This window comes from Leptidea sinapis, chromosome 11 (genome assembly GCF_905404315.1).
Source record: "Leptidea sinapis chromosome 11, ilLepSina1.1, whole genome shotgun sequence".
Classification (NCBI taxonomy): domain Eukaryota; kingdom Metazoa; phylum Arthropoda; class Insecta; order Lepidoptera; family Pieridae; genus Leptidea; species Leptidea sinapis.
Genome location: NC_066275.1, coordinates 12,131,398 through 12,157,167, shown reverse-complemented (window position 1 = coordinate 12,157,167; position 25,770 = coordinate 12,131,398). Strand labels below are relative to the sequence as shown.

General features: G+C 38.1%; 3 protein-coding genes across 5 annotated transcripts in view; 1 reads left to right on the top strand and 2 right to left on the bottom strand.

Moving 5' to 3' along the window:
• The window catches only part of LOC126966917 (protein phosphatase Slingshot), a 56,743-nt gene extending 50,367 nt beyond the window's left edge, over positions 1 to 6,376 (top strand). For both annotated transcript variants that reach the window (XM_050811204.1, XM_050811205.1), the window contains one exon: positions 3,892 to 6,376. In XM_050811204.1, coding sequence (XP_050667161.1) covers positions 3,892 to 5,860 — 1,969 coding nt within the window. In that variant the 3' untranslated portion in view covers positions 5,861 to 6,376. The remainder of the gene's footprint in view (positions 1 to 3,891) is intronic.
• LOC126966935 (coatomer subunit beta'-like) lies at positions 6,366 to 13,394 on the bottom strand. 2 transcript variants are annotated; one of them, XM_050811246.1, is made up of 6 exons: positions 13,073 to 13,394; positions 11,027 to 11,250; positions 10,228 to 10,417; positions 9,083 to 9,284; positions 8,068 to 8,265; positions 6,366 to 6,574 (listed from the first exon to the last, which is right to left on the bottom strand). In XM_050811246.1, exons 1-6 carry the CDS (start codon positions 13,288 to 13,290, stop codon positions 6,401 to 6,403), a joined length of 1,206 nt encoding a protein of 401 aa, XP_050667203.1. In that variant the 5' UTR covers positions 13,291 to 13,394; the 3' UTR covers positions 6,366 to 6,400. The 2 variants fall into 2 exon arrangements, with proteins under 2 accessions (XP_050667203.1, XP_050667204.1); XM_050811247.1 differs by having other exon boundaries at positions 13,205 to 13,394.
• A 3,505-nt stretch (positions 13,395 to 16,899) lies between these two features.
• LOC126966934 (TAR DNA-binding protein 43-like) lies at positions 16,900 to 24,772 on the bottom strand. Its single transcript, XM_050811245.1, has one exon. It carries the CDS (start codon positions 24,642 to 24,644, stop codon positions 23,415 to 23,417), a length of 1,230 nt encoding a protein of 409 aa, XP_050667202.1. The 5' UTR covers positions 24,645 to 24,772; the 3' UTR covers positions 16,900 to 23,414.
• Between the last annotated feature and the right edge of the window lie 998 nt (positions 24,773 to 25,770).

Genomic DNA, 25,770 nt, shown 5'->3' with positions numbered 1-25,770 from the left:
GGGCTCTTGAGGGTTGGGGGGCGATTGACCAACGCCAAAATAGAAGATAGTATGAAACATCCGTGTATTTTACCACATAACCATTTGCTTACTGACATGATTATTGACCACGCGCATAAGATGACCTTTCATGGGGGTCCCCGGTTAACCCTTGCTTGGCTGCGTCAAGAATATTGGATCCTGGGAGGAAACAATGCTGTAAAGAAGAGGCTACGGAGATGTGTGCTATGTAGAAGGCACGACCCCCTGAAACACGACCAGTTGATGGGAGACTTACCACCTGCAAGAATCAACAGGACCCGCCCCTTTTACCATTTGGGGGTTGATTTTACTGGTTTTGTTGACGTCAAGTCTGCGAAGGGTAGATCAGTGAGATGTACCAAAGGATATGTCGCCGTCTTCGTGTGTATGGCGACCAAGGCTGTACATTTGGAGTTGGTCTCTGATCTCACCGCCTCAGCATTTTTGGCAGCCCTCAGAAGACTTGCGGCCAGGAGAGGATCGCCCGGTCACATTTACAGTGACAACGGGACGAACTTTATAAAAGCAAATAGAGTTTTGCAAGAGGAGATTGTTAACTTGAAAACCATATTGAATGCCCAGTTTTATGCAGAAATAGCTGAAATGTCGATAGAATGGCACTTCAACGCACCATCTTGGCCAAGCGCAGGCGGTCTCTGGGAGGCTGCAGTGAAGAGCTTGAAATACCACCTGAAGCGAGTAATAGGAGAACAAAAACTCACCTACGAGGAGTTCTCTACTCTTCTAGCTCAGCTAGAAGGATGCCTTAACTCCAGACCTCTGTGCCCGCTGAGTGAAGACGTCGAAGACTTAGATTGTTTGACCCCTTCTCATTTTCTGTCCAGTGGACCAACATTGACCATTGTTGAGTCAGAACACGACTTACGAACCAGATGGCAGTTAGTGCAGAAGATTTACCAAGATGTGTGGAAGAGATGGAGAGCGGAGTACCTCACACAGTTGAACGCTAGGTCCAAGTGGCGACGTTCACAACCAAATTTAAATGTTGGCGGCATTGTAATTATACACGATGCTAACCTGCCACCGGGTAAATGGGCTCTCGGTCGAATCGTGCAGCTACATCCGGGGCAAGATGGGCTAGTTCGAGTAGTCTCTGTTAAAACCAAAAATGGCATTATGAAGCGACCAGTAGTCAAACTATCTCTTTTACCTATTAACCACTCCAACGACGAAGACAGTAACCAAATTCATGAAACCACTGACCATAACCAGCCGAAACACCAGTCGAACGACGATTTACCAAAACCAAAGCGACGAGCTAGAAGAGGAATTGTTAATTTATTTACCATGGCACTTATGTTGTTTACCTTTTTATTTTCACCAGCCACGTGTGCATACAACGCTATAAACTTCAACGACAGTCAAAGTTTATATTTAGATAAAATATCAACCATGCGACTAGTTCAGGACGAATGGAAACTAGTTGTATACTACGATTTAAAACCATATTGGCAAGGCAGTAAATTGTTATCCAAATATATTGATCATATGGAATATATTTGCAAGGAATCGTCAGTCAGAAACCATTGTGAATCTATTTTAATACAATTACAGCACAGTTATACAGAGTTATCGCATTACAATAACATTCTGTCGACGCAGCAGTTCCCACGCGGGCACGCGCGGCGCAGGCGCGGCCTTATCAACGCTGTGGGTAATGTTGCACACGCGCTGTTCGGTGTACTCGATGACCAATTCGCTAAGCAGTATATTCAGGACATCGATTTAATTAGGGAAAACCAAAACCATCTTGCTGCTCTATGGAAAAACCAGACTTCCGTAATAGAAGCAGAATATAATGTATTGAAGAGGATGCAAGGCTCAATTGACAAACAATATAAAATATTTACTCATTACCTTAACCAGTTAAAGAACGCTACCAATGATGTCAAGAGTCAATTGAAAGACGTGGAAAACAATAATGAATTTTTATTATGCGCTATGGCAGCTAACAGCTTGGAGTCGAATTTGAAGAATGTGCAGGATGTTCTTTTAGATACTGTTTCGGAGGTGTACTTTGGGAAGTTCAACATACATCTTTTGAAACCCGACCAGCTTCTAGAAGAATTAAATATTATTTCCGGAAGATTGTCCAACGATTTAAGTTTACCAATAGAGAACACGCATACAGAATTAACCAAAATGTACCATTTACTCAAGGTCAGAGCGAAAATGCTAAATGACTATTTTATTTTTGAAATTAGAATACCATTAGTGAGTAGAGACCATTACCAAGTATATAAAATTTATCCTGTACCAAGACGGAACGGCAAAACCATGGTCACCCTAGTTCCAGTTTCGGATTACATTGCGATCAACTTACGAAGAGACTCATTTATGACCATATCACACTTAGAATTAAATAATTGTCTTCATTTAGATACTGAGACACAACTTTGTCCTTTGGAAAAACCAATTTCTCATATGAGTCATGATGACGTCATGTGCTCCAAAGACCAGGAGACGAAGCAGTGCAGAACCAAAACTGCCAAATGTCTAGATTGGTGGTCTCAGCTAAGCGAGGTCAATACATACTTTTTCTTTTGCTGCGACTCGTATCCAGTACGTATCATCTGTGGAGAGCAAATGTTTTCCAATCATCTTAATAATAGCGGCATTATTAGGTTGGGTCCAGATTGTGTTCTGAAAGGACAAGACATTACCATTTATGCTCGGAGGCTTCAGAACAATACATTAACCATACAGACGGATATACCAGCGATAGACATTCACCCCATCAACCACATCTTTAACCAGAATAAGACGTTCGTGTCGCTGATTTCGGAGCCAGCATCAGTGATGGGTGGTTACGATCAGGAGCTAGATGATATAGGCGCAAAAATAAAACAAATGAATTCAGAGAGTGGTCTAAAGGGTGGTATATCTTATCACGACGTTCACCACTACGTCGCGATATACGTGGTGGCGGGTGTGCTGGTGGCCGGGGCCGCCGCGTACGCCGTGCGGCGGTGGTGCCCGCGCCGCAGCCGCCGCCAGGACTCCAGCGCGCCGCCCGCGCCGGCAGCCGCTGGCGCAGGGCCAGCCGCGTCGCACCCGCCGCGCCCTGAGCCGCGGGGTCTGACGAACGCAGCGTTTGTGTATAGTGTTAGTGACCAGTGTGTAAGTGTAGTTAACCACGGGCAATCTAGTGCTAGTAAAAATAGTGATAAGTGTAGTGATGAAGTGAAAGACCAATCCACTTCTCCTGTAGTGCATAGGCATAATTTTAGTGATTACTGTGGCTAGAGACATTAAGGTTACCATTAGATAATGCAAATTTGTTTATCACCTTGTCTCACGTCACTCGCTAACCATAACCATTTCTTTTTTGTACCATCTTCACCACCACTCTTTCTTCTCTCGCGGTGGCAGCATGTACGGTCAACAGCATGTCGACTGTACATCACGTTTCGCGTATCAGCGTTTACGTCGCCTCGCGTTATTTCCTAAGTAATATTGTAACCAGTTCGCGACAAGCCGCCGATCGATTCGCGTGCTCATTACCATACCAACATTTTACCATTTTACCATATAGCATAAGTTAAGGTTTCAATATACCATTTGAGCCTAACTTGTGTTTTACTCTGTACGGAACCAAACCACCGTACAAGGCCTTAAATTTTAAATTAACTATTATGCACTAATTAATACCGATGTACATATATTATTTGAATACCTTTATTCATAGTTTACCACTTGTGTAAAATATTATTAAGTTTTCGTTTTGAATGTAATAAGAATAAGTGTAATGTGTGTTTGTATAGATTAAAGTATATTTTTTTTTGATGTAACCTTGTGTACCGTTTGGTAGTCCTAATTACATATAAATAAATATCTATTTTGTTTCAGAGTTCGGCATATATTGAATGTTACAAGAGAAATAGATAATTTTTTTCCCGGCATGTTTGACTATCTAAACATACGAGTGTATGATGACGATAAGACTGACCTTTTAAAACATTGGGATAACACGTTTAAATATATAAGTAAGGCCAGGAATGAGGGATCCAAAGTATTAGTTCATTGTAAAATGGGCATCAGTCGATCCGCGTCCGTGGTCATCGCTTATGCCATGAAGGCTTTTAACTGGAACTTTGATAGAGCTCTCAAACATGTCAAAACAAAACGTAGTTGCATTAAGCCTAACAATAACTTTCTAAACCAACTCGAGACTTACCAAGGTATACTCGATGCGATGAAGAATAAAGAGAAATTACAAAGGTCTAAGTCAGAAACTAATCTTAAATCACCGAAAAGTGCGTCAAAACTAGAGAATAAGATAACAGACCCAACGCCGCTAGCCCTAGCGTTGACCGGCTCGTACTCCGGGCGCCCGAGATCATGGTCTCCAGACACTAAGCTAGCTTCGGAACTGTTGCCACCCACCTCGGTGTCGTTAGAGAACTTGGCTTCAGAAACTCGGCACATGTTGATGCCCTGCGCCAGCGGTAGTTATAGCGTATCTCCTAATCAAATTATGAGACTAAAAGAGGACGGCGCCCCTTCCGTTAAACATATTGTTAATGAAATAGAAAATGCGGCCTCGAGTGATAGAAAGGACATTCCCCGAAGGCAGCAGCGCTTAAACTTTACAAATTTCATCGACAGTTTATCAATAAGTAATATGGGAGACGCGGGAGCGAAACGGCAGTCGGGTCCCTCGAGAAGTGCAACGCAAAAGTATCCCGAAACAGATATCGAAACAAACAAAATAAACACTTGGGATCCCGGGGAGGTGCCGGGGTTCATAGGTGAAGACATCCAGAGCGCCGACGATAGTGACAATATAGTGAAGAGTGACAGTGGGATGATGGACGTGAAACTGAGATCGGGGGACGTCCCGGTCGGCTCCGCGGAGCGCACCCACGACGGGTCGCCCGGCCGCCAGGGCTCGTGGAGCTCCGGGCCCGAGCTCTGGCGGCGGGCCTCGGGGGGCTCCCGCCACTCGCGGACGGCGCACTCGTCGGGGGTGATCCGCGACGAAACCGAAAGGCCCAAGGAACGTCCGGAGGAACGCGAGCGGCCCGCGGACCCGCCCGGACAGAAGGCCTCCGATCTCAGCATAATAAGTGAACACACGGAGCCCCGCCCCCCGCGCCCGCCCGGCGACATCTCGGCTAACGAACGCAGATTCAATGAAACATGTGCCATACTGAAGGAGTTAGCGAGCGCCACGGCGCGGATGGAGCGCGCGCGCGACTCCGGCGCCTCCACGTGGGGCGGCCGGCTGGCGGCCAGCGCGCCCGCCGGCACGGGGCTGCGGGCCGCGCCGCGCCGCAGGCGGGCCGCCGGCTCGCTGGGGGACCTGCCGCGCGCCGCCGGCCTCGTCAGCAACCTCAAGAAGGAGTTCGAGGCGCGCTGCGACCGGCCCCTGCGCTGCGACCAGCCCGGCCGCTGCGACCAGCCCGTGCGCTGCGATCAGCCCGGCCGCTGCGACCAGCCCGTGCGCTGCGACCAGCCCGTGCGCTGCGATCAGCCCGGCCGCTGCGACCAGCCCGTGCGCTGCGACCAGCCCGTGCGGTGCGACCAGCCCGGCCGCGCGCGCTCCGAGTCGTGCGAGAGCCGCCCGAGGGCGGCGCACGACGCCCGCTCCAAGAAGTGTAAGCTGGCGCCGCCCCCCGCGCGCGCGCTCTGCGGCGTGTCGGGTGAGCGGCCGGCGGCGCCGCTGGACTATGGCGACCTCGTAGTATCAACTGTGATGTCTAAAGCTCAAAGCAAAAAAAAACAATTGCAGCACGGTAAGACGCATCCGTTGACGAGGCTCAACCTGAACCGGTCAAACAATAGATGTTCGAATCCTGTGTATAATACTATGTAGTAGTAACGTTTTATTTATTATGAATTCTTGCCAAGCTCTATATTTTATATTAGAGTTTTATATACTATATACAAAATAAATTCACAATGTATTGTGTACTTCGCATAAAATACCGTAAAATGAGGTGAATTAAGGATAGAGGGAGTTTTTATTCATATTTCCAAATTTTAATATTTCCCTGTAACTATGTGTTTAAATGGTATTTTTGTAACCAAATTTAAAATCATATAACAAGTACTTCGACTTCAATGAGAAATACATTCAAGTTTAGTTTAACAACAATTTTCAAGAAAGAAGCATTATGAAAAGTTTCTCGAATACTGACAATTTGCGTGTAAGTCTTTAGTCAAACAATAGACTAAAGTGTCATCAAAATGGACATAAAATATACTTTGAAATTAATCCTCGTTTTATCCTTATTCAATCTTATCTATGGTATGTTATGCCATAAAAGCTGTTTGTGTGTAGAAAATGTAAAAAGAGAATAAAATTGATAAAACTGATGTACAACTTTTATACATTTCTTTTATTTGTGAAACATTATCCAAAATCAACTATTTGCAATCTCTTCCCCGTAACGAGTGCGACACGTGGGATGCTCTGGATCTCGCTGACTTTCTTGTACGTATCGGGAACTTTAGTTGGTTTTCTCCTCACCGTTCCAAAATCGATACAGTAAATTGCACCTGGGTTATTCCGTATTGAACATTCTGTCTGAAATCAGCAACGGAAATTGGTAAAGTATTGATTATATTTTTGTTATACTGTACACTCTTTCAAATCGATTTTTTCTGCTCAGACTAGCTAGGGTTGGAAATTTATTGAATAAGGCGTTATTTTGTGGAAACCCGAAATTATTCAAAGGTTATGTATAAATATCTTCAGAGTTAATTCCGTTTATGTTTTTTTGCTCTCTACCCACACTTATAGTTAAGGGCTAAACGCATCATAATCATGCCATGAGCGTAACACCGCCCTTTTATACATTCATCGAATGATCTGACCCTCTGTGACGACTGTCGGCTGCTCTAGTAAAAATACGCAACAATGGTGAAGAGGCTTGATTTGTTTGTTCATCTAATCGTATAAGCGTATTTGAGCGAAATCCTTCAAAACTTTAACACTGGTATTGATTCCAAGTGAATGACCGGTGTTAATTTAATATTTCCAGATTTCGAACAGTTTGACCTGTTTGAGTTAACGGAATTAACACTAAAGATAATTCATTTATAACATTTAAATAGCTTGGGTTGGATTTGAATGCACCGACTAAACCCAACATTATGAGGTATGTGTTTGTACTTTAGGCACGAAGAAATAACTACCGGTTGTTGATTATTCTTATTTGATCGCATTAAAAGTCCTCTCAAACATAGGGAAAAATAAAAATAACTAGTCTGGTAAAAACTAATGTAACCGCGATATGTATTTACTTATTGAAGTTAATCTTTATATGTATTTCCTTATTGAAGTCTCAGTAGGTCCAAAGTACTCAATTCCAAATGACCACTTTTGCCTTTTATCTGTCTGCCCTCGAATCTATGTGTTCAAGCACTGTTTCCATGAGAAATTTAGTCACTGCTTATTCCAGAGATTTCTTATGCGACTTGATGTCGGTGTGTAGTATAGAGCAGGCCATGTTCTCTAAAACACCGTTATTTGTAGTCCAAGGTTTCTGATCTGGGCTCGTCGAGAGAGATCCTTCGGATCTTATAAAGTCCGGAACGATGACTTTCAGCCAAGCTTGGGGAGTTCGTGCCTTTTAGGTATGTATTTAATAAGCCTATTGCGAATAGATTACACAACACGATCTTGAAGTACTTTGGCTGAAGTCTTCATTCCTTTTCCACAAAATATATGAAGCTCTTTGATAAGACACCCCCACCAAATCATGACTGACGCAGGATGATGTCCACGCTGCAGTTTTCCAACCACTTGTGAAGCTTGGATGTAAGACGGATGGTCCCTAAAAATCTCTGATTATAGAAACCTCTAGAGGAAGCAGTGGTTAACTTTCCCATGGAAACATCGCACACATGCCTGACCAGACAAGGTGGCCATTTCGCAAAGATTTGTTTTATTCTTTACTTAGAATGCATTTCACATGTGTATTTAAGAAGCATTTCTTTTAAGTGACGCATTTTTGTATATAACAGATCATATGCCCGGACTATGTATATATAATATTGGCCATTCGCCATAATTACCATTTTCAAATTAATGTCGACAACTCTTAATATATTCGCATCCGAACCACCGCAGATAGCCAAATTTGTTTGCGGAACTAACTTTCCGCAGTATAGTTTGCAGTTATGATTATCCGGGACTATCGTTTCAATTAGTTTGCACGAGCCATAATCCCATATTTGTATGCTGTCTTTGTCTTGCCAAGAGCACGTCAGTATCTAAAAAAAGTTACACATTATTTTGGGCGCCATTTATTTCAGTCAGTTCCAAAGTCTTTGATCACTTTGACGCGAGACAGTTATCAGCACAAATAGTTTCAATTTTATTGTTCTGTAAAATTTTATTTTACATTGTCAAGCGAACATGTCTGTCAAGTGTCGACAAAGAAAGGCTACAGAGATTAATAATATTGTTTTTTTGGGAGCAATTTATACATATCTTAAATTAAAATAAGCATCAATCTTCTAGACCGCACTGAAAATTTCGCATTCGCATCTCTGAAACTCTATTTTGAACTTATGGGTACTTCTTTGGCGCTTTACGGAAAAATAATCAGAGTAGATTTTTACGATGCGTGCGCACATCGACACCAAAATTTAACACCCTGACGTTAGTTTATCAACTTGAACAGTTGTATCATACTTCAGTTACCAAAACCCTGTTGTAGCATGTTGTTAAATGTCTACAGAACCAATGGACGAGAATAAATTTAGCATATTTAAATAAATTATACAGTATGATATTGGTTATATTTAAAATCACAATATTGTTCTTTCTACAAACGTAAAATAGCACGAGGAATAAACACTTTTAAGGATTTTTTTTTACGCCAAAGAAGCATAATTTCTTACGTGCGTACATACGCACTTCTTTTTTGTACTGCGAAACTTAGTAGCAACGTCAAACCGAACTGGCACCGTAGGGAGGATTATATCTATATGTATTGAATAATGTTATTAGGTTAAGCGCAAATGTGTGGTGTAGATATAATGTATGTATCTGGTGACATTCCTTTAACAAAAATGCAATATAGACCTGTTTTCCTGGCTTATCGAAATCAAGTCCTTCTCCACACATATGCACACCCGTAAAATATTTAGTTGCGAAAGGTTGTCTATCATCCCAACACACGACAACGTCATCCCACCCTCCAGATATGAGTTCGTGATGTGATTTTGGATTGAAAACACAAGCAAATATTCTGGACGTGTGACCGTCGATGATGCCTTTTCTTTGACTGAAACAAGCGTTTTTTAACAACTTATTTAACGTGTTCCAGTTCAAATTATTTATATTAGTAGACATAAAAAGTAGAACTATCTAGGTACAACAAAATATATTTGAAACTTTTCAGTAAGACTTTCCTAGTAGTTCTACAATAGCGTGAATAAGATCAAGTGCGACCAGCACTAGCAACAAAGGGCTCCGTACCATCCTACAAGATATTATTACAGTTAAAAAATATTTCTTCAAAACTAAAAAGTATAAAATAACCTAAAAAGATTTAATTTAATACATAGCAAACCTTATACCGTTAATATTAAAAAATACCTACTATTATTTCTATGTGCTACCTATTGAAAGAAAGTCGGTGACAAGCCCTAATAGAGCAAGAGCCCGTGGACTTATTACCCAAGTGTTATATAATATAAAAATCAGCTTTTATACTATGCGGTCAGTAAAATTATAATTTCGTGGACCTTAAGGGTGTCTGGCAAGGTGTTGCAATGATGATAAGTGTCCAGCAATGAATAACGTGATTTTTAATAATATTCTGAAGGTAATACCGAAAAATCGCAATTTATTATTTCATGTATTTATTTAGATCGGTATTTTACACACCTTTAGTTCCGTTTACCCGTAAAAGCCACTATAACCCAAACTCCATAATGGTCCACGGGCTTTTGGACCATAAACAAAACAAAATTTTTGGGATGGCAATAAAATAGCTTGTGTTTCTTTCCCTTGTAGTTGTCGTATAGAACTCTCGCTGGATCGCTTGGGAGAAAATGGTATTGTGGCTCGTGTCTCGTTTAAAATAACCTACATTCTCCCCTAAGGCAATGAAATATTAAAAATTTAACAAATTTAATTTCAAGTTAAAGAGATATTTACATACCATAAAGTGGAACAAAATATGGTCGTTCAATGATAGAAATAAAAAAAAAAAAACAAATTGCCTGGAATAAAATGTCCTCTCCTGAGTTTGAGCTTCCTCGTCATACATATTTAGCTTCGCGTCATCTCCATAAGTAACAAACTTTGTAAACCGTGGATGATAACAAAGCCCCAACGTTTGTCTTTTCTCACGTATTGTGTATATACATTGGTTGTACTTGTAAGTCCAACATTTAATACATCCATTCACGTCTAAAACATAGAAAAAAAATTAGCAAACGTTAAACAAAATTAGCAATTCTAAACGTTATTTCTGAATTTATTTAGTTGGACGATGCTTCGACCTACAAATATCGACCTAATACTTGTATGTTAAAATAAACCTATTAAGCGTCGGTTGCGTAATAGGTAGGTAGGCGCCTATTTCTGCCGTGAACCAGTAATGTGTAAACATTACTATGTTTCGGTCTGAAAGGCGCCGTTGCTAGTGAAATTATTGGGCAAATGAGACTTCTTACGTCTCTAGGTGACGAGCGCAATTATTGTAGTGTCGCTCAGAATTTTTTGTTTTTTCAAGAATTTCATATAAAAAAAACTTACCACGGAGCCCCCGGTTCGATCCTCGCCTGCCACGTAAGTACTAATGTGTTTTCGGTTTTCGAATTTGTATGTACGTTTAAACGACATTTTATTTAGACGGTAACGCTCTTGTGTTTCTGGTGTTACAAGAGATTATCGGCTGCGGTGATCAAATACCATCAGGTGAAAAAAACAGGTCATGACAAGAAAACAGAGACAATTTAGATTGTAGACTGTTGTATTAACTAGTTAATATTTAGCGTAGCATAAAAATATACTAACAAGATGACAATATGGTGTTGGAGATGGGATGCGCTTTACTAACGGGTCTATGTTTGATAGCCGTGACTGGACCAGGATACGACCGGCATTCGTCGTCCATTAGTGTATGAGTGCAGTTGCCATTCATACAGTCGAACAATCTAATCGAGCCATCGGTGAACCCAGCAGCGATCTCTCTTGTATCTTCAGTATATTTACAACACATAATATCTTTATTTGTGTCACTGTAACAGCAAGATTATAGACTGGCTGAAATATATATTTTTTAAATTGGTACTTATTTTTCAATTATTTATTAAGGCGTATTAGCTGAAACAAATTTTATAAGGTATCAGTTCTTCTCCCCATGTCAAAGTCCTTTACGAACGAATGTAGCTTCATGACCCCACCACTACCTTGAGACGGCGCAGCCGGCCTTGTGATATCTCACGGAGACTTGACCTAGTGATACATCATATTTAACGTACCCCGGGTACAAAATTGAGCATAATTTTTAACCTCATGCCGATGTGTGTTCAATACGGAGTATATCTGCTGTCGCCGACACGGCAATTTAGACGGAAGGGACCTATCTACTCTAGACGCAGCATACAGGTCGGTGTCGACAGCTATTGTTCGAAATCGAAGTCCGTGAACGCTGGAGTGCCCCAAGGCTGTGTGCTATCTCCTACACTGTTTCTTTTGCATAGCAATGATGAACGGTGCCGGGAGAAACTTGTGTCTTTTATCGAGTCCTTTCTTGAGATGGTCCCGGAATGGGGTAAATTGAAACTTGACCAATTTAACCCCCAGGAGACTCAAGTAGGCGCTTTTACCACTAAAAAACCCCATTGGTCCTATAACTGCTCTTCGACAACACTTCCCTTACAGCCTGGCCTAGTATCAGAATTCTGGGTCTCTAAATTTTGAGCGATTGCCGATTCCGCGATCATCTGTAGGGCAAAGCCAAATTGGCTTCGAAGAAGTAGTGCGTCATAAATAGAGCATAGCAATACTTCACGATGGCCCACATTCTAGCGCTCTATAAAGCGCAGATCTGGCAACCCCAGTATCAGCTCGATCCCTTTGTCCGCTTGCAACACAAAGCAGTTGAATTGTCGGAGACCCAGTGCTCTGTGCACGGCTGGATCACTTGGCATTGCGTAAAGACGTCGCTTCATTGTATGTCTTCTGCCGCATTAAGCACGAGAAGTATTACGAAGAGCTGTTTACTGACTCCTACCGCTGAATTCCACCTTCGCACGACACGCCACACATTAGGATATCCTCCCCACCACCTGGATGTGTGGCGTTCCTCCAGAGTACGGTTTTCAAGGAACTTACTTCCACGTACTACAAAGCTGTGGTATGCTAGCTTCCTTGTGCGGTGTTTCCGGGACGATACGACATTACCTTCAAAATAAGAGGGCGTACACCAAGGCCGGCAACCTTCCTGTGATTCCTCTAGAGTTGCAATAGAATGTGGGCGGCGGTGATCACTCCTTTTCCAAATAAAAGGACGTTTAACAATTAGTCTTGTTTCAATATGTTATGTTATTGTCAATTGTCACTCCTCTACATCACTCATGGATAAAATTTCAGACTTCTAATTAAAAATGGATTTTTTCATGTTGTTTCTGTTGTGGGGGATGAGTAATGAACGAGCAGATCTGGATGGTTAAGCGTAATTGTCCATAACAGTGACAAATTAATGACTTACCTATCGCATAATCTAAGGCGTAACGTAATGCGATAAGACTTCAATCACACCAATCTGCCCCATCGCCCTTACAAGTGTAAGGACGATGGGGGCCACTTAACGTAAAGTGGAAAGTCATTTGTATGAAAATACATAGCGCACTCGCTACAAACCCTCATTTATAAAGCAGTTGCTTTTAAATTTTAATTTTTTATTATGGATGGAGATACTTTGGAATGGACCCCAAAGGAAATGGATAGTAAAGAGTAATCGTAACAGGCATCGTTGCCAATTATGCCAGACTGAAAAAGACGAAATAAGAACATGGTCGTACAGTTACGCGATTCAAAAAGCTGGATGTTACGTACATTATAGAAAGTACATTAACTTCCCCTTGATATATTTGATTTTGTGCACTGTGATGAGATCTATATTCAATGCTCGGTGCGCTTGTATGCACTGCAACGATTTCTTTGTCCGGTGTCAAATTTTTTACGTACGTATTCGTCACCATAAAACTCTTACGAGCTGCTTTCATGCTGCTTGGTGCTACTGGACCGGCCACTTTTCTTCTTTGAGGTTCCATAATGATTTAAGCCCCATTTTAGATATAATAATTGATAAAATATAATACAAGTATTATATTATGTTAACAAATAAAAGATTTTTTTGTATATTGGACACCTTCATTTTGCTTGTCAGTTTAGTTTCGAAATATGCCACACATGCGCCTCAGCACGATATAATTAAAATGATTAAAATATCATAGAGATAGGAAATGTACTATATTATAAATAGTTTCATTACTATCTCTGAACGTAGTGTTTAAATTCTCTTTGACTATCTCCACCAAAACCACCGTTTTATAATCCATTTATAAAACCATGATTAAAATATATATGTACCTAAGTAGAATTCATATCAAGATTTAGTATCTAGTAGTATTACGGATATCTAGTAGTAGGGTATCATTCTTTATCTCTCCTCTATATAACTAGTAGTAGAATTGAATTTGAAATAACAATTCGGCACTTCTAATTACTAAGTAGCTATGTGTTGACAAACAAAGAATACCTTGCCTTAAAATTTAAAAACCTAAAGCTTATGAGAAAAAATATTGTAATAATGAAAACGAAATACAGATACGAGGGCTGCATTAAAAGTATCGGGAATGGAAATATATTTCCACTGTTCCTGTCATATTAAAATCTTTTTAATTGAAAACTCCTTCGTTTTAAAAATCGAATACCATTTCATCACCTAAAGAAGCTGTGAACGCCTACTCAATGGCCATTTTGGAGACCCCAACTTCCGAATGGAATGGTTGCTTCAATGATTGGTTCCATCGTATGGGAAAATGTGTCAAATTTCGCGGAGAATACTTCGAAAAGCAATAAATACATTTTAAAATAGTAATGTTGTATCACTTCCTTGATTCCTGAAAATTTCCGTGCCGCCCTCGTATGTATTCAATATTTTGGGGAAAAAATTCCTTTTTGCATTTTTTTTTTCATTTAGATCTCGTACATAGTTAACGCTTTTACGTACCTGCACCATCAGCGGATGCGGTGTCAAAAGTGCGCCACAAAGAAACTAATTCACAATATTGACACTTCGCTGACAGTCACATATTCCGTATCCAGGTGAAATCGTATCGTAAATGTCAACGATTAGTCTCCGTACGTCATAACAGTTACCTGTACCAATAATTTAGCCCGCTAGGCATTGAAGTTTACGCGACATGAATACTCGAATAAGTGTGAGCCCATCTGTATTCTTCTGTTGGCCTCTTTCTCGAAGTCCATTTTTATAGTTAATCCGCCAGTTAACTTAGCACTGTTTCAAAAAGCTTTTTATTTAATTTCGCCGAGTGCTCGAGTGAAACAATAACTTGAAGACAGTGGTTCAGGGGGGAAATGGGTCGGCTCGATTGCACTCCTGCTTAATATCTTACGAGTACCTTGAATATCAGCATAGAATGAATATACGTTGGAACTCTCTAAGTACTGGTTTACTAAATGCATCGCCTCCATCATAAATCCGGCTCCCCCAGCCTTTTCCATTCTTGAGCTATTTAACTGTCATGATGACCATAGACTTACAATATACTAACGTAATAGACGTACAAAGCGTACAAGAGGGAGGAATATCTCTAACGGAGATACAGCAAGATAAAAAAGGAAAGCAAATATATTATTACCGTAAATGATTTTGATTGACAAATCCAATAAAAATCAGCCACGCTTCTTAGTATTTTGAATATTAAACTACGAGCTATCGCACACATTAACAATTCAAAATTAATTGCTCTTTATCGGGTTGTTAGTCCGTCTACACGCTTGTACCTATATTCTAATTGTCTATGACTACAATATACTGATCGTATCCACGAGTCTATTTTACTAACTTTATCGTACCGAAATGTGATGCTGAAATTCGGTGGCAGTAATCAAGTTAAATCTATAAGCTCTTTTGAACAATCCCCGTGGGGCTGCCACTATAAAGTTTCCAACATTTCTAAGACATCAAACCGCTCGCAGATACCAGACCGCAGACCCGCAACAATTCGAGTAATTCTAATTTCCACGCACACAAATTGTTCGAGCATGATGTTGATGATTGATTCACCCTGATGCACAAACCAGACAAGTCTTTTGGAAGTGGAAACTTCTTTAGCCGCGCTGGGAACTTTGTGGTAGGGGCAAAACTTATGGGTTCGCGTCACCGACATGCTCATGGCTAGGGCACGCGATAAATAAATAATTTAAAAAAATAAATAAATTTTACAGTTAGACACTTTTTGTATAGGTGAAATCTCGTGACTTGGCGTTACCGAAATGCTTATATCTGTAAGCATATCACCGAAATGTTAGACGAAATGATCTGTAAGTATATCTGTACCTATACAGCTGACGTATTTTGCAACATTAGTGCTAACTATGTAGATATATCTTCTAAGTAAAGTTGAATTGATTTAGTGAAAAGTTCAATATGTATGTTCAATTCCTATATATATACTGTGCATGTTAATATAATAATAACTCTTGTGTTTTATTAAGTAATTTACATTTACTTTTTTTTATTTATAAGGCATTGAGTAATTGACGTTTGAGTATTTTGGTTGCATCACTTTACATAATATATTGTAATTGAAATGATTAGTAAAACGATGAAACTGTAACTGTAGATTTAAATGAGCATCAATGAGTTTCTTGCCACTTCTTTTCATTAAAGCTCAACCGTTTCCCAAGTGGCGGTAAATATAAAAAATGAAAACTTTTGACATACATGTTCTGTCATTTCCTTGCCCTACCTACCTGAATAAAATGATTTAGATTTGATTGTCTGTTATACTATTACTATACGACTAACTCATCCGGCACAACTGGTTCGATAGTAGTTAACAATGAAACAGTAGAATATGTCACAGAATACATATATTTAGGACAGTTAATAACCCCTAGAAATAACATGATTTGCAATACATGGAAAAGATACTGGTCTTTGAGTGAAATCATGAAAAACCCCGAAATATCTATAGGAATAAAAAGAAAAGTCTATAACACGTGTCTAACATATGGATGTCAAACTTGGGCTCTAACAGACCATCTCTCGGAAAAAGTAAGTGTGCCAAAACTCCATAGAAAGAAGCGTAATTGGGGTACGGAGACGAGACAAAGTTAGAAAACATTAAGAGTCAGACAAAATTCAAAAACGCACACAAGCTATGTCAAAAGCAAAAGTGGAAATGGACTGGACACATTCTGAGGGAAAAGAAAGAGAAATGGACAAAAACCGTTACAGAACGGTATCCAAGAGACGGGAAACGAAGGAAAGGTAGACAGATTAGGTGGGAGGACGATTTTAAAAGGATAGCAGGACCGGACTGGATGGGAGTAGCCAGAGACCGAATAAGGTGGAAGTCTTTAGAGGAGGCCTTTGTCGAGAGACAAATTACTAGTTAAGATAATTTAAGTTTTATTTATAAGAAAAAATTAAGTCACTAGTAATAAAAAAGGCTATTTTATTTTATTTTATTATACCAATGGAAGGATTAAATATTTTCCAAAGGATTTTCGGTCTCACAATCAATGAAAGCTCCAAATGAAAATAAAATCTTTAGACTTTCAAAGAACATTATTCTTCGAAATACTAGGTTACTTTTCTTTTCAAGACTGTAAATGAAAAAAGAACATAGTTTTTAAGTACTTTATTCAATCAATCAATGCAGACAAAAATAAATTCAATAGAATCAATAAAACAGGCATCAAACATATTGGCTAGGTACATGATCGTTAGATATTTATCAACATTCGTAAAGTATTTCAAATATGCCCGCAATTTATAAATTAAAATACTAATATATATATATAACGAACGCATTGTTAATATTTTAATATAAAAAACTTAGGGATGAAAGGGATCCGGTAACAATCCGTTATCCAGCCTATCACGACTATATCTAGCCGGATACCGAAAAATAAAAATCAATAATTTATTTCATCTTGCCAAAATAGCATATATTATATACACCTTTTATTTATTATAAAAGCTACAAAGTTTGTTTTGGTACTGATATTATCTCACCACTCATCAAAAATAATAGAATACACAATATAGTGAAAAATAGATAAGTAATGAAAAAAAATTGCTCAAATTCCAATCCTTAGATCAAATCTTTCACCTACGCAACATCGGCCCGATTATCCGGCCCTTAACGTTTGTATTCAGGAAGCTGGCTTCTCAATACGTACCATATACGTTTTGGCGACAGAGAAAACAATACTCTTAATATTGAGATGCCTACTGGAACAAAGACTTAAGCGGCTTAAGTCCTTATCCGTATCGGGCAAAATAACTATCAATTTCATCTCAAAAGAGGACAGGAGTTTCCTATCGCTTTAGATAAATGATAATGCATATACACTAGCATGTATTAATATACAATTATCTATGCTTCTAATTATTCTATCTTTTATATTAATCTGATTCTAGCATTTTTCACACGACATACCGACATAAAAGTTAGATTATATCCGGATATATTATTTGGTACACGCATTGATACTATGCTACCATTCAGTGCCGGATTAACCATGTGGCAAGAGTAGCAAATTGCGACGGGCCCCACATATTTAGGCCCGGTATCCACCAAGCGGAGATTGAGATGTGATTTGATAACCAATCACATTTCGTTATGTTCACGTCTCCTCTCCGCTTAGCTCCTGTGGAAATGGATCAAGCGGAGTGGAGAGGAGATGTCCCATTGTTTTATAGAATTTAGTGCTGCGCCCCGCAGAGCGGAGATGCGTGATGACGCCTTCCTTTCGTAGACATCACTTGATTTATTTAAACTAACAGATAAAGAAATTCGCGGCTTATCTGCTCTCGTCTCCTCTTCCCTCCACTTTGGTGGATACCGGACCTTAAACTCATTTAGCTTTGCCTGAGCGTAATTATTGGCTGAAATGTATTAAGATGTGGAATATTGCATTTACTTGATGTCACAAAATTGTAAAACTCAGACAATATGTTAGTCACTCGGTATTGGTTACCAATAAAATTCAAGGGCTCTCTTAAAGAATTTGCTCCGGGCCCCGCGATTGCTTAATCCGGCACTGCTACCATTGTATTTAGTTAATATATTTTCTCAAAATCACGATTTTGGATATTCATCAGTAGTAGCACCTAGTTTCCTTGATCCTATTGAAATACTTAGTGAAATGTTACACAATAAATGACTAAGCGCACACAGGGCGGGGGGAGGCTAGTGAATGTACTTCGTGGAAATTTTCGTTAAGTGCACTATAATATTATGATCTCATTTAAGTATTTACAGAACTTCACACGGCTTGCTCAAATTATGTTATTTGAAAGGCTAACATTGACCGAAACAATTTTTGTACCTATAGAAAATTTTCAAATTCGGTTGGATGGGGTGCATAATACATAACAATTAAAAACCAAGTTATTCCGTGCCATAATTTTCCAATTAATTTATGACCTGACCTCAAATAATTAACTATGAAATAAATTAGATGACATCAACACTACTTAACAACTCGACTTGATTCTGACAAAAATCTCCGGAATTCCTCGAATAGAACGAGATGTACTTCGGTACACGAGAGTTACTGTTTATCAGACTAGTTTTAATATTAACAACACATTTGATCGACATGCATGATTTACATTAATAACGGCCCTTCTCACCAAATAATAATAATATAATAAACAAATAAAACCAAGAAAAAACACTATACTTACAAAGAAAACAACTCAAAACATATTTCATTCCTAAACTATTATAAATATACCCCAGGGACTACGGATCTAATCCTATGCGGAATATCCCGTTCCGGAATTCGCGTTCTCGGACTATTTTCGGTATATTTTCTGGGAAAAGCCCAAAATCGCGCATTGATTTATTTAACATCAAAGGCCACCGGACTACTTTGTTTCCTCCGGTGTTGCAACGACATGGTTGGTGGTAATCACTTATTATAACATGACCCTTGTGTTCGATTGCCTTCATTTGCATAAAAATGACATGTAGCATTGCAACACAGATTTCTGAATGATAATGTACATCAAACACTTAGATTAAGGATTGGTATCCGCTGCGCACCAACTTGATACCGCCCTACCTAAGAACAATAGCTTTTTTATTACGGCACTTTTAGATGCTTGTGTGCGTGGCAACTTGACTCTAAATAGCATCTTTCAAATTTTGTAACATACGCTTCGTGTTATTTTACATTGAAATTGATAAAATTCAAAATACTTACTGATGATATGTGATCCCAGTGTCTTTCTTATTTCCTATAAAATTATTTTTACATAGTTTTACTAAGCAAAACATGTGGCACGTCAACGTCACACATTGTTCGAGTACCCTCACTTGGGCGTAGTATTAGTTGCTGCACTTTGCGTCTACGCCTGCGGTATCTAGTTGGAGCGCAGCGGAGACCAATCCTGAATCTAAGATCAAACAATTTGTTTTGTAAGCTATGTCGCAATCATAGTATTTATGATAGATGAATTTATATAAACAACACAGAATAACAACTAGTCGTCAAAATAACAGTTTATAGTTGTAGTGATCCACATTCAAGATTATATATTGTATCTTTACATAATATATTTCCTTTACAGTAAATTACAGAGGTCAAATATATAAATACCTTTTTTCATAACTACGTCACATTGTGATTGAATTTTAAAGCCATGCCAACTTTACATAATTACGTGTATTTCACAGTCACGTAGTAAAACAAAAAGTTAATAATAACATTCATATTAGAATACAACAGTAAATTATTGGTTATATTACAATTAGTTATAGTGAACATATTGTTTTTCCGAGTAATCTAGTAGAAGTAAAAGTGAATCTGAATTATAAATTTTTGGCGCCAATTGGGTATATGCTTCTTCCATTGTTTACATCGCTACATATTAACAATAACGAAAACAAAATCTGAATAAATATGAAAAACATCAAAAAAAAAGAACACGTGGGCGTGCCATTTTGCCGTGCAATGTGCATGTAGTATGACGTCATAGTTCATATCAACAAAACAAGAGGATAGGTTGAATATACTAATAAAATTGACATTTGTCGCCATACTTTTACGGCAAGTTCGCTCTGACCACCGGAATGGCGTTGTTTTTAAAACATTAATTTGCCAGAATATTTTTTGCACTTTTAAAAAATTGTTTTCTAGCTCAAATTAAAATTATCACTAAAAGAATTGATGTAATCCTAATTCAGAATAAATTAATAATAAATATGTGGCCCTTATTTAAATCATATGCATATACCCTATTATTTACTTTAAATAAATTTGTAATATTGCAGTTCATCCAAAAAAGAGCAATTTATGTTAGTGTAGGTAATGGAAGCATTTGAATATTATACCATTTCAAATACATTTAATGGTTACAACAATAATTTATTAGATTTTATCTACTGTCAACATCTTCAAGTTCAGACTTCAAGGAATTAATCTGAGATAATTTATACGTCTAATAGTCTCTTGGTGTTAGACCACTGATTAAAACAGGCCGGGTTTAATACTTCAATGTGCGCCACAAGCTACGTGACACATTCGCGATTTGTGTTAGTGTGTGTGAATTGCTCAAAATAGAGGTTAACTCTAAACTCAATTTTTTTTTCGACGTTTTCACAGCTGTTACAGTCTATCTAGACGTTTAAATGATCCAAGGAAATAATATGCCTTACATCACTGCATCAGCTGTTTTAAATCATACCACCAGTGGTATTTGGACCAAACTTAACCAATTATCTACAAGACTATCCTGTGTGTAAACTTAGATATTAAGCTTATGTCATTCAATAAATTAAACAGATTTATATTTTAACCCTGCAATTATAAATAAATAATTAGGCCATACCTAACATCCACATAAAATTCACAATTTTCATTCAATTTAAATCTAGCAGTTTCTTGAGTACAATTTTGCTTTAAATTTTAATATCTAATAAAACCTAGTGGCAAACCACTTTTCAATTGCTCTATGTAACGATCACAAGTTGAACTATGTCCAAGAGCGTAGCTAGGATTTTATAGGGGGGAGGAGGGGCGTAGACAAACCAGGAATATAATACCTAAGGTACATGCGAATCTAGATTCATAGTAGATATCATAGTACAGTCTTATAAAATTCGCCGGCCAATAGAATTGACTTTGTTTTTTTAACTGGCTACCTACATCTTTACGGTTCAAGAGCACTTCCTACATTTTCTAGGATTTTATCGGACTCCCCCCCCCCCCCCCCTGCTCGTATCTTGCTACACCCTTTGACTAGGTCTAGCCATTTGTAGAACAGATTATACATACTGAGTCTGGATATTCTATTATTGAGTAGAACAATCAATTATGTACAACATAAAGTGTGTAGTCCTATCTCAGTTAATTATAACATATAAATTAAAACTTCATTGGCGCAATTACTAAGGCCCCCCATTAGTGAGATATAATATAGCTCAATAGTGACTAAAACAAAATTATTATTACATAATAAATATATTAATTTTATAGATACTGATTTACACAACACACAAAATGTTAGGATAACATAAAATGTATCCCCAGGTCAAGTACTTTCTTGATATCTCTAAGTTCCATGCTGTTATTAAAGCTTTTATGCTCTGCAGTAAAACAACTAAACTGTTTATTTCATAACACAATTTCAACTGTTTTTAAAATAAAGAAACAATTACTCTTCGAAACAGAATTGGAGAATATTTATTTGCTTTGTCCTATTATTTATATGTATACACCTGGTTACTTACTGAATATATATAACATTTTAGGATAAACATTCAAATGATATCTATAGGGTAACAAATAATTTATATTGCCATTATCAATGTTATTATTAATAATAATTTATTTTATTAACATATTATACAGTGTGACTTTTTATTTACAGTCTTGAATTTTGTACAAATAGCTTACTGACTCACTTATGCCAGGCCAACTATATGCTAGGTATCCATTCAATAAACAATTCCATTATATAGCAGTCACAAAAATATTCTAGCCATTTATTTCGTCAAAAATAGATTATCCTCAATTTAAGCCACATGTCCAGAGGAAACATATAATAAATTTATAATAAACAACATTATTTAGTTTGTCAAACAATGATAACAATCAATAGATTCTCTATCTTTTTACTATACACAAGTATGAACTTTCAACAGTCTGTTATAAACCTATTAACATACAAAAGCACAATATTCTTACACTACCAAAGGTACATTTTAGAGGATGTTCATTCTCCCAGTGTAAATAAATATGACAACACAAAACAAACCGTAATCTACATTCACATTTTGAAATGACATCATTTAACAAATAATTATAACATTCATATTACACAGTACAAGTCATTTTTCATATTATTCCACTTTTGATTGGGGAAACATGGGAAGAATAGCAAACAGTTCATGGAGGTATGTAGCACTTAATAGAAATGGAAACTTTGCTGTGTAATAAATAGTTATTAGTGCCATCAGTAAATAGGTAGTTACTTTAAATAACATCATGTGATAAAATATGAACTCTTTAAATAGAAAAATGGCATCACATCCTTATTAATTATTTAACACAAATGTTACCTTAACCCAAAATGAAAATAGCTTTTAGTAGTGAATTAGTAATTTTCTTGAATTATTTTATTTGATTCTATATTTTCTATAACAGCTAGGTAATTAATTCATTATTATTTGTATTCACACTTACATTTTTTGATTTAAAACCTTGTCATTCAATTAAATAACACACAGAATGTACCAGTAAAAGTGGGTGTATCAAAACTCAAGGGTGTTAAGAAACTTTATTGATTACATAAATAATCATGAAAATAAGATATTATGATAGAGTAAGGGATGATTTGATTAGTATACAAACCAATCTGTTTCTGTTCACTCTAGAGTTTGTAAACACCCCATTTTACAGTTGGTATAATACAATATAAAACTATATATGACATCTATCAATAAAGGATTTAAGAAAAACAACAAAATAAGCAATGCACAATAAATTATTATAACACCAGTAGCAAACCACTCAACACCAAAACAACCCATATTTATAACATGTAGTAGATAATTTCACATTATAATTATCTTATTTTTGCTACAATCACAGAGATTATTGTGAGCTTCTCAAGTCACTTTTATCAAACTGAGTGGCCTTGGGACTGGTGCCTCTGTCCCCATTGACTAGACGGTCCCTGAGCAGAGTTACCTTGTTGCATCCAAGAGAGGAAGTTGGGTGGAGCTGGTGGTGCAGTTGATGCTGGCCCTGCAAATGCTCCTTGTTCAGAGCCACCTGATGGGATATTATTGATCAAGCCCCAACCAGCCTGATTGAGAGCTGCTGCTACTAATGCCTGATTGACTGGCAGCCCACTCATACCCAGAGGCATGCTGCCACCTTGCCCCTGACCCGCACCACCAGCAACTGCAGTTTGGCCATGCTGGCCAGATATTCCCAAAGCTTGCATATTTACCATGTCAATGCTCCTGCTGCTCCAAGAATTGTTATTATTTGAATTATGTTGGTGTTCTTCATAGCTCCGACTGGGCAAATTTCTTTGAGCCAAGTTGCTCTTGTTTTGTTTAGGAGATGCATTAGAAACATTAACAGAAACTCCCTTGATGATATGATCTTGGCCACATAAGCTCTGTGCAACCTCAGGATCCAGAAATGTTATAAAACTGAATGCTCTAAATGGTTTAGGTATAAACACATCAGTCACCTCACCAAACTGAGAAAAGTAATCTCTGAGGTCATTAGCTGATAGATCTTCAGTGCACCTGCCCACAAAAACTTTACAAGGCATGGATGTAACAGAACCTTCCTTTGAGTTAGGTATTCGAACATCACACCAACGACCATCTATCATGTGTCTCTGAGCTAACACTCTCATTTGAGATGCATATGATGCAAATCGTATGAAGGCAAATCCCTTAGACATGCCAGTCTTTGGATCACGTTTAAGCTGTGCCATTAGAACTTCTCCAAATTTTTCAAAATATTCACGAACAGTTTGTTCTGTTGCTTTCCAAGGTAATCCTAATACAATTAAATCAGAACACAAGTTATCATTTCGTTTATTTTTAAGCAATAAATTCTCAGTACATTCACCCGATTTTCTTTTATGTTCCTTGGGGAAACTACAAATAAATAAATGATTACCCCATCCTTCTGGTGGTGGATAAAGTCTACCATCTCGCAATCTAATGCCTCTAAAAGTTTTACTTTCAGGGTGACGATACTTTAAGCCGCAGCAACCTGGAAATTGCGCAGACACAGTCGATAACATCAAAGTCCCGTCTTCTTCGAGTGGAAGTTCTATGGGTTCTTCATTTTCATCTTCAGCCACGGGCAAGTACTCGAATGACATTATTTCTTAGTCATGAACAAAATTAAATAATATAAGACAAAAATAAACACGGATTTTACACTTAAGACTAAATTCTGTACAATAATTTTAATCCATACAAATATAAAATACGTCAGCTACGAACCCGTCATTGTTAAAAACATAGTACGATCAGACAGCTTTAGTACTTGAAATTGCAAAATCAATGCGAAAGACAGTAAAATAAAGTATTAAAATATCATAGTCACAGTTTTTTGTAAGACAACTTTCTAAATATTATGACACATCAGAATTGGGTTACCCACTTCAAATAAAAATTATATAATATATAATAATGTTAGCGAGCTTGAACCCAAGGCCGTAAAATGGCAATAAAAAAACATTAAATATTCAATCAATCCATCGTCCTTATGTGCCTGCAACTTACACTCGCCGAGTGGCATGAGAAGTAGCGAGAAATGGTCGATGGTGCAACAGAGACGTGGTGTCAGATGTGGCAACTTCAACAACTCGTCATGCTGGACATTATGCTCCTCGTGCCCACATTAGAATGCCCATCGTTCACTATTTGGCAGTTTGGCGTGAGTCAAAGGAACAAGTGCGAAGCATCACTATTAATTGCGCGAGTAGAACAGTGTGTGGGCAGAGACGGCAATATTGCGGTAGCGTGAAGAGAATAGCAATGAGCAGCGCAAGGTGCAGCATGGTGTGGAGGGCCATTTATTAATTAATTTATTTCTTAATGTTTTCCTCTACTTTTACCTATCATTCATACAGCCACGTTCAGTAATATGATAACAAAAAGTAAAGTACATACAACTCGGGCGAATCAACATAATACGTCCTGGCTCGATGACGTCTGTACAATATACTGTGTGCAAAAAAGTTTTTATTTCCATTTCACTTTCTCGTACGAAAACGAATATTTTTATTTTATAAACATCTTTTGCATGTATATTTTGAAATTACATTTTTTTTATAGAATAGGAGGACAAACGAGCGTACGGGTCACCTGGTATTAAGTGATCACCGCCACCCACATTCTCTTGCAACACCAGAGGAATCACAAGAGCGTTTCCAGGCTTTAAGGAAGGTGTGCGCGCTTTTTTTACATAGATATATCGGTTCTAAATAGTAACTCATAGTT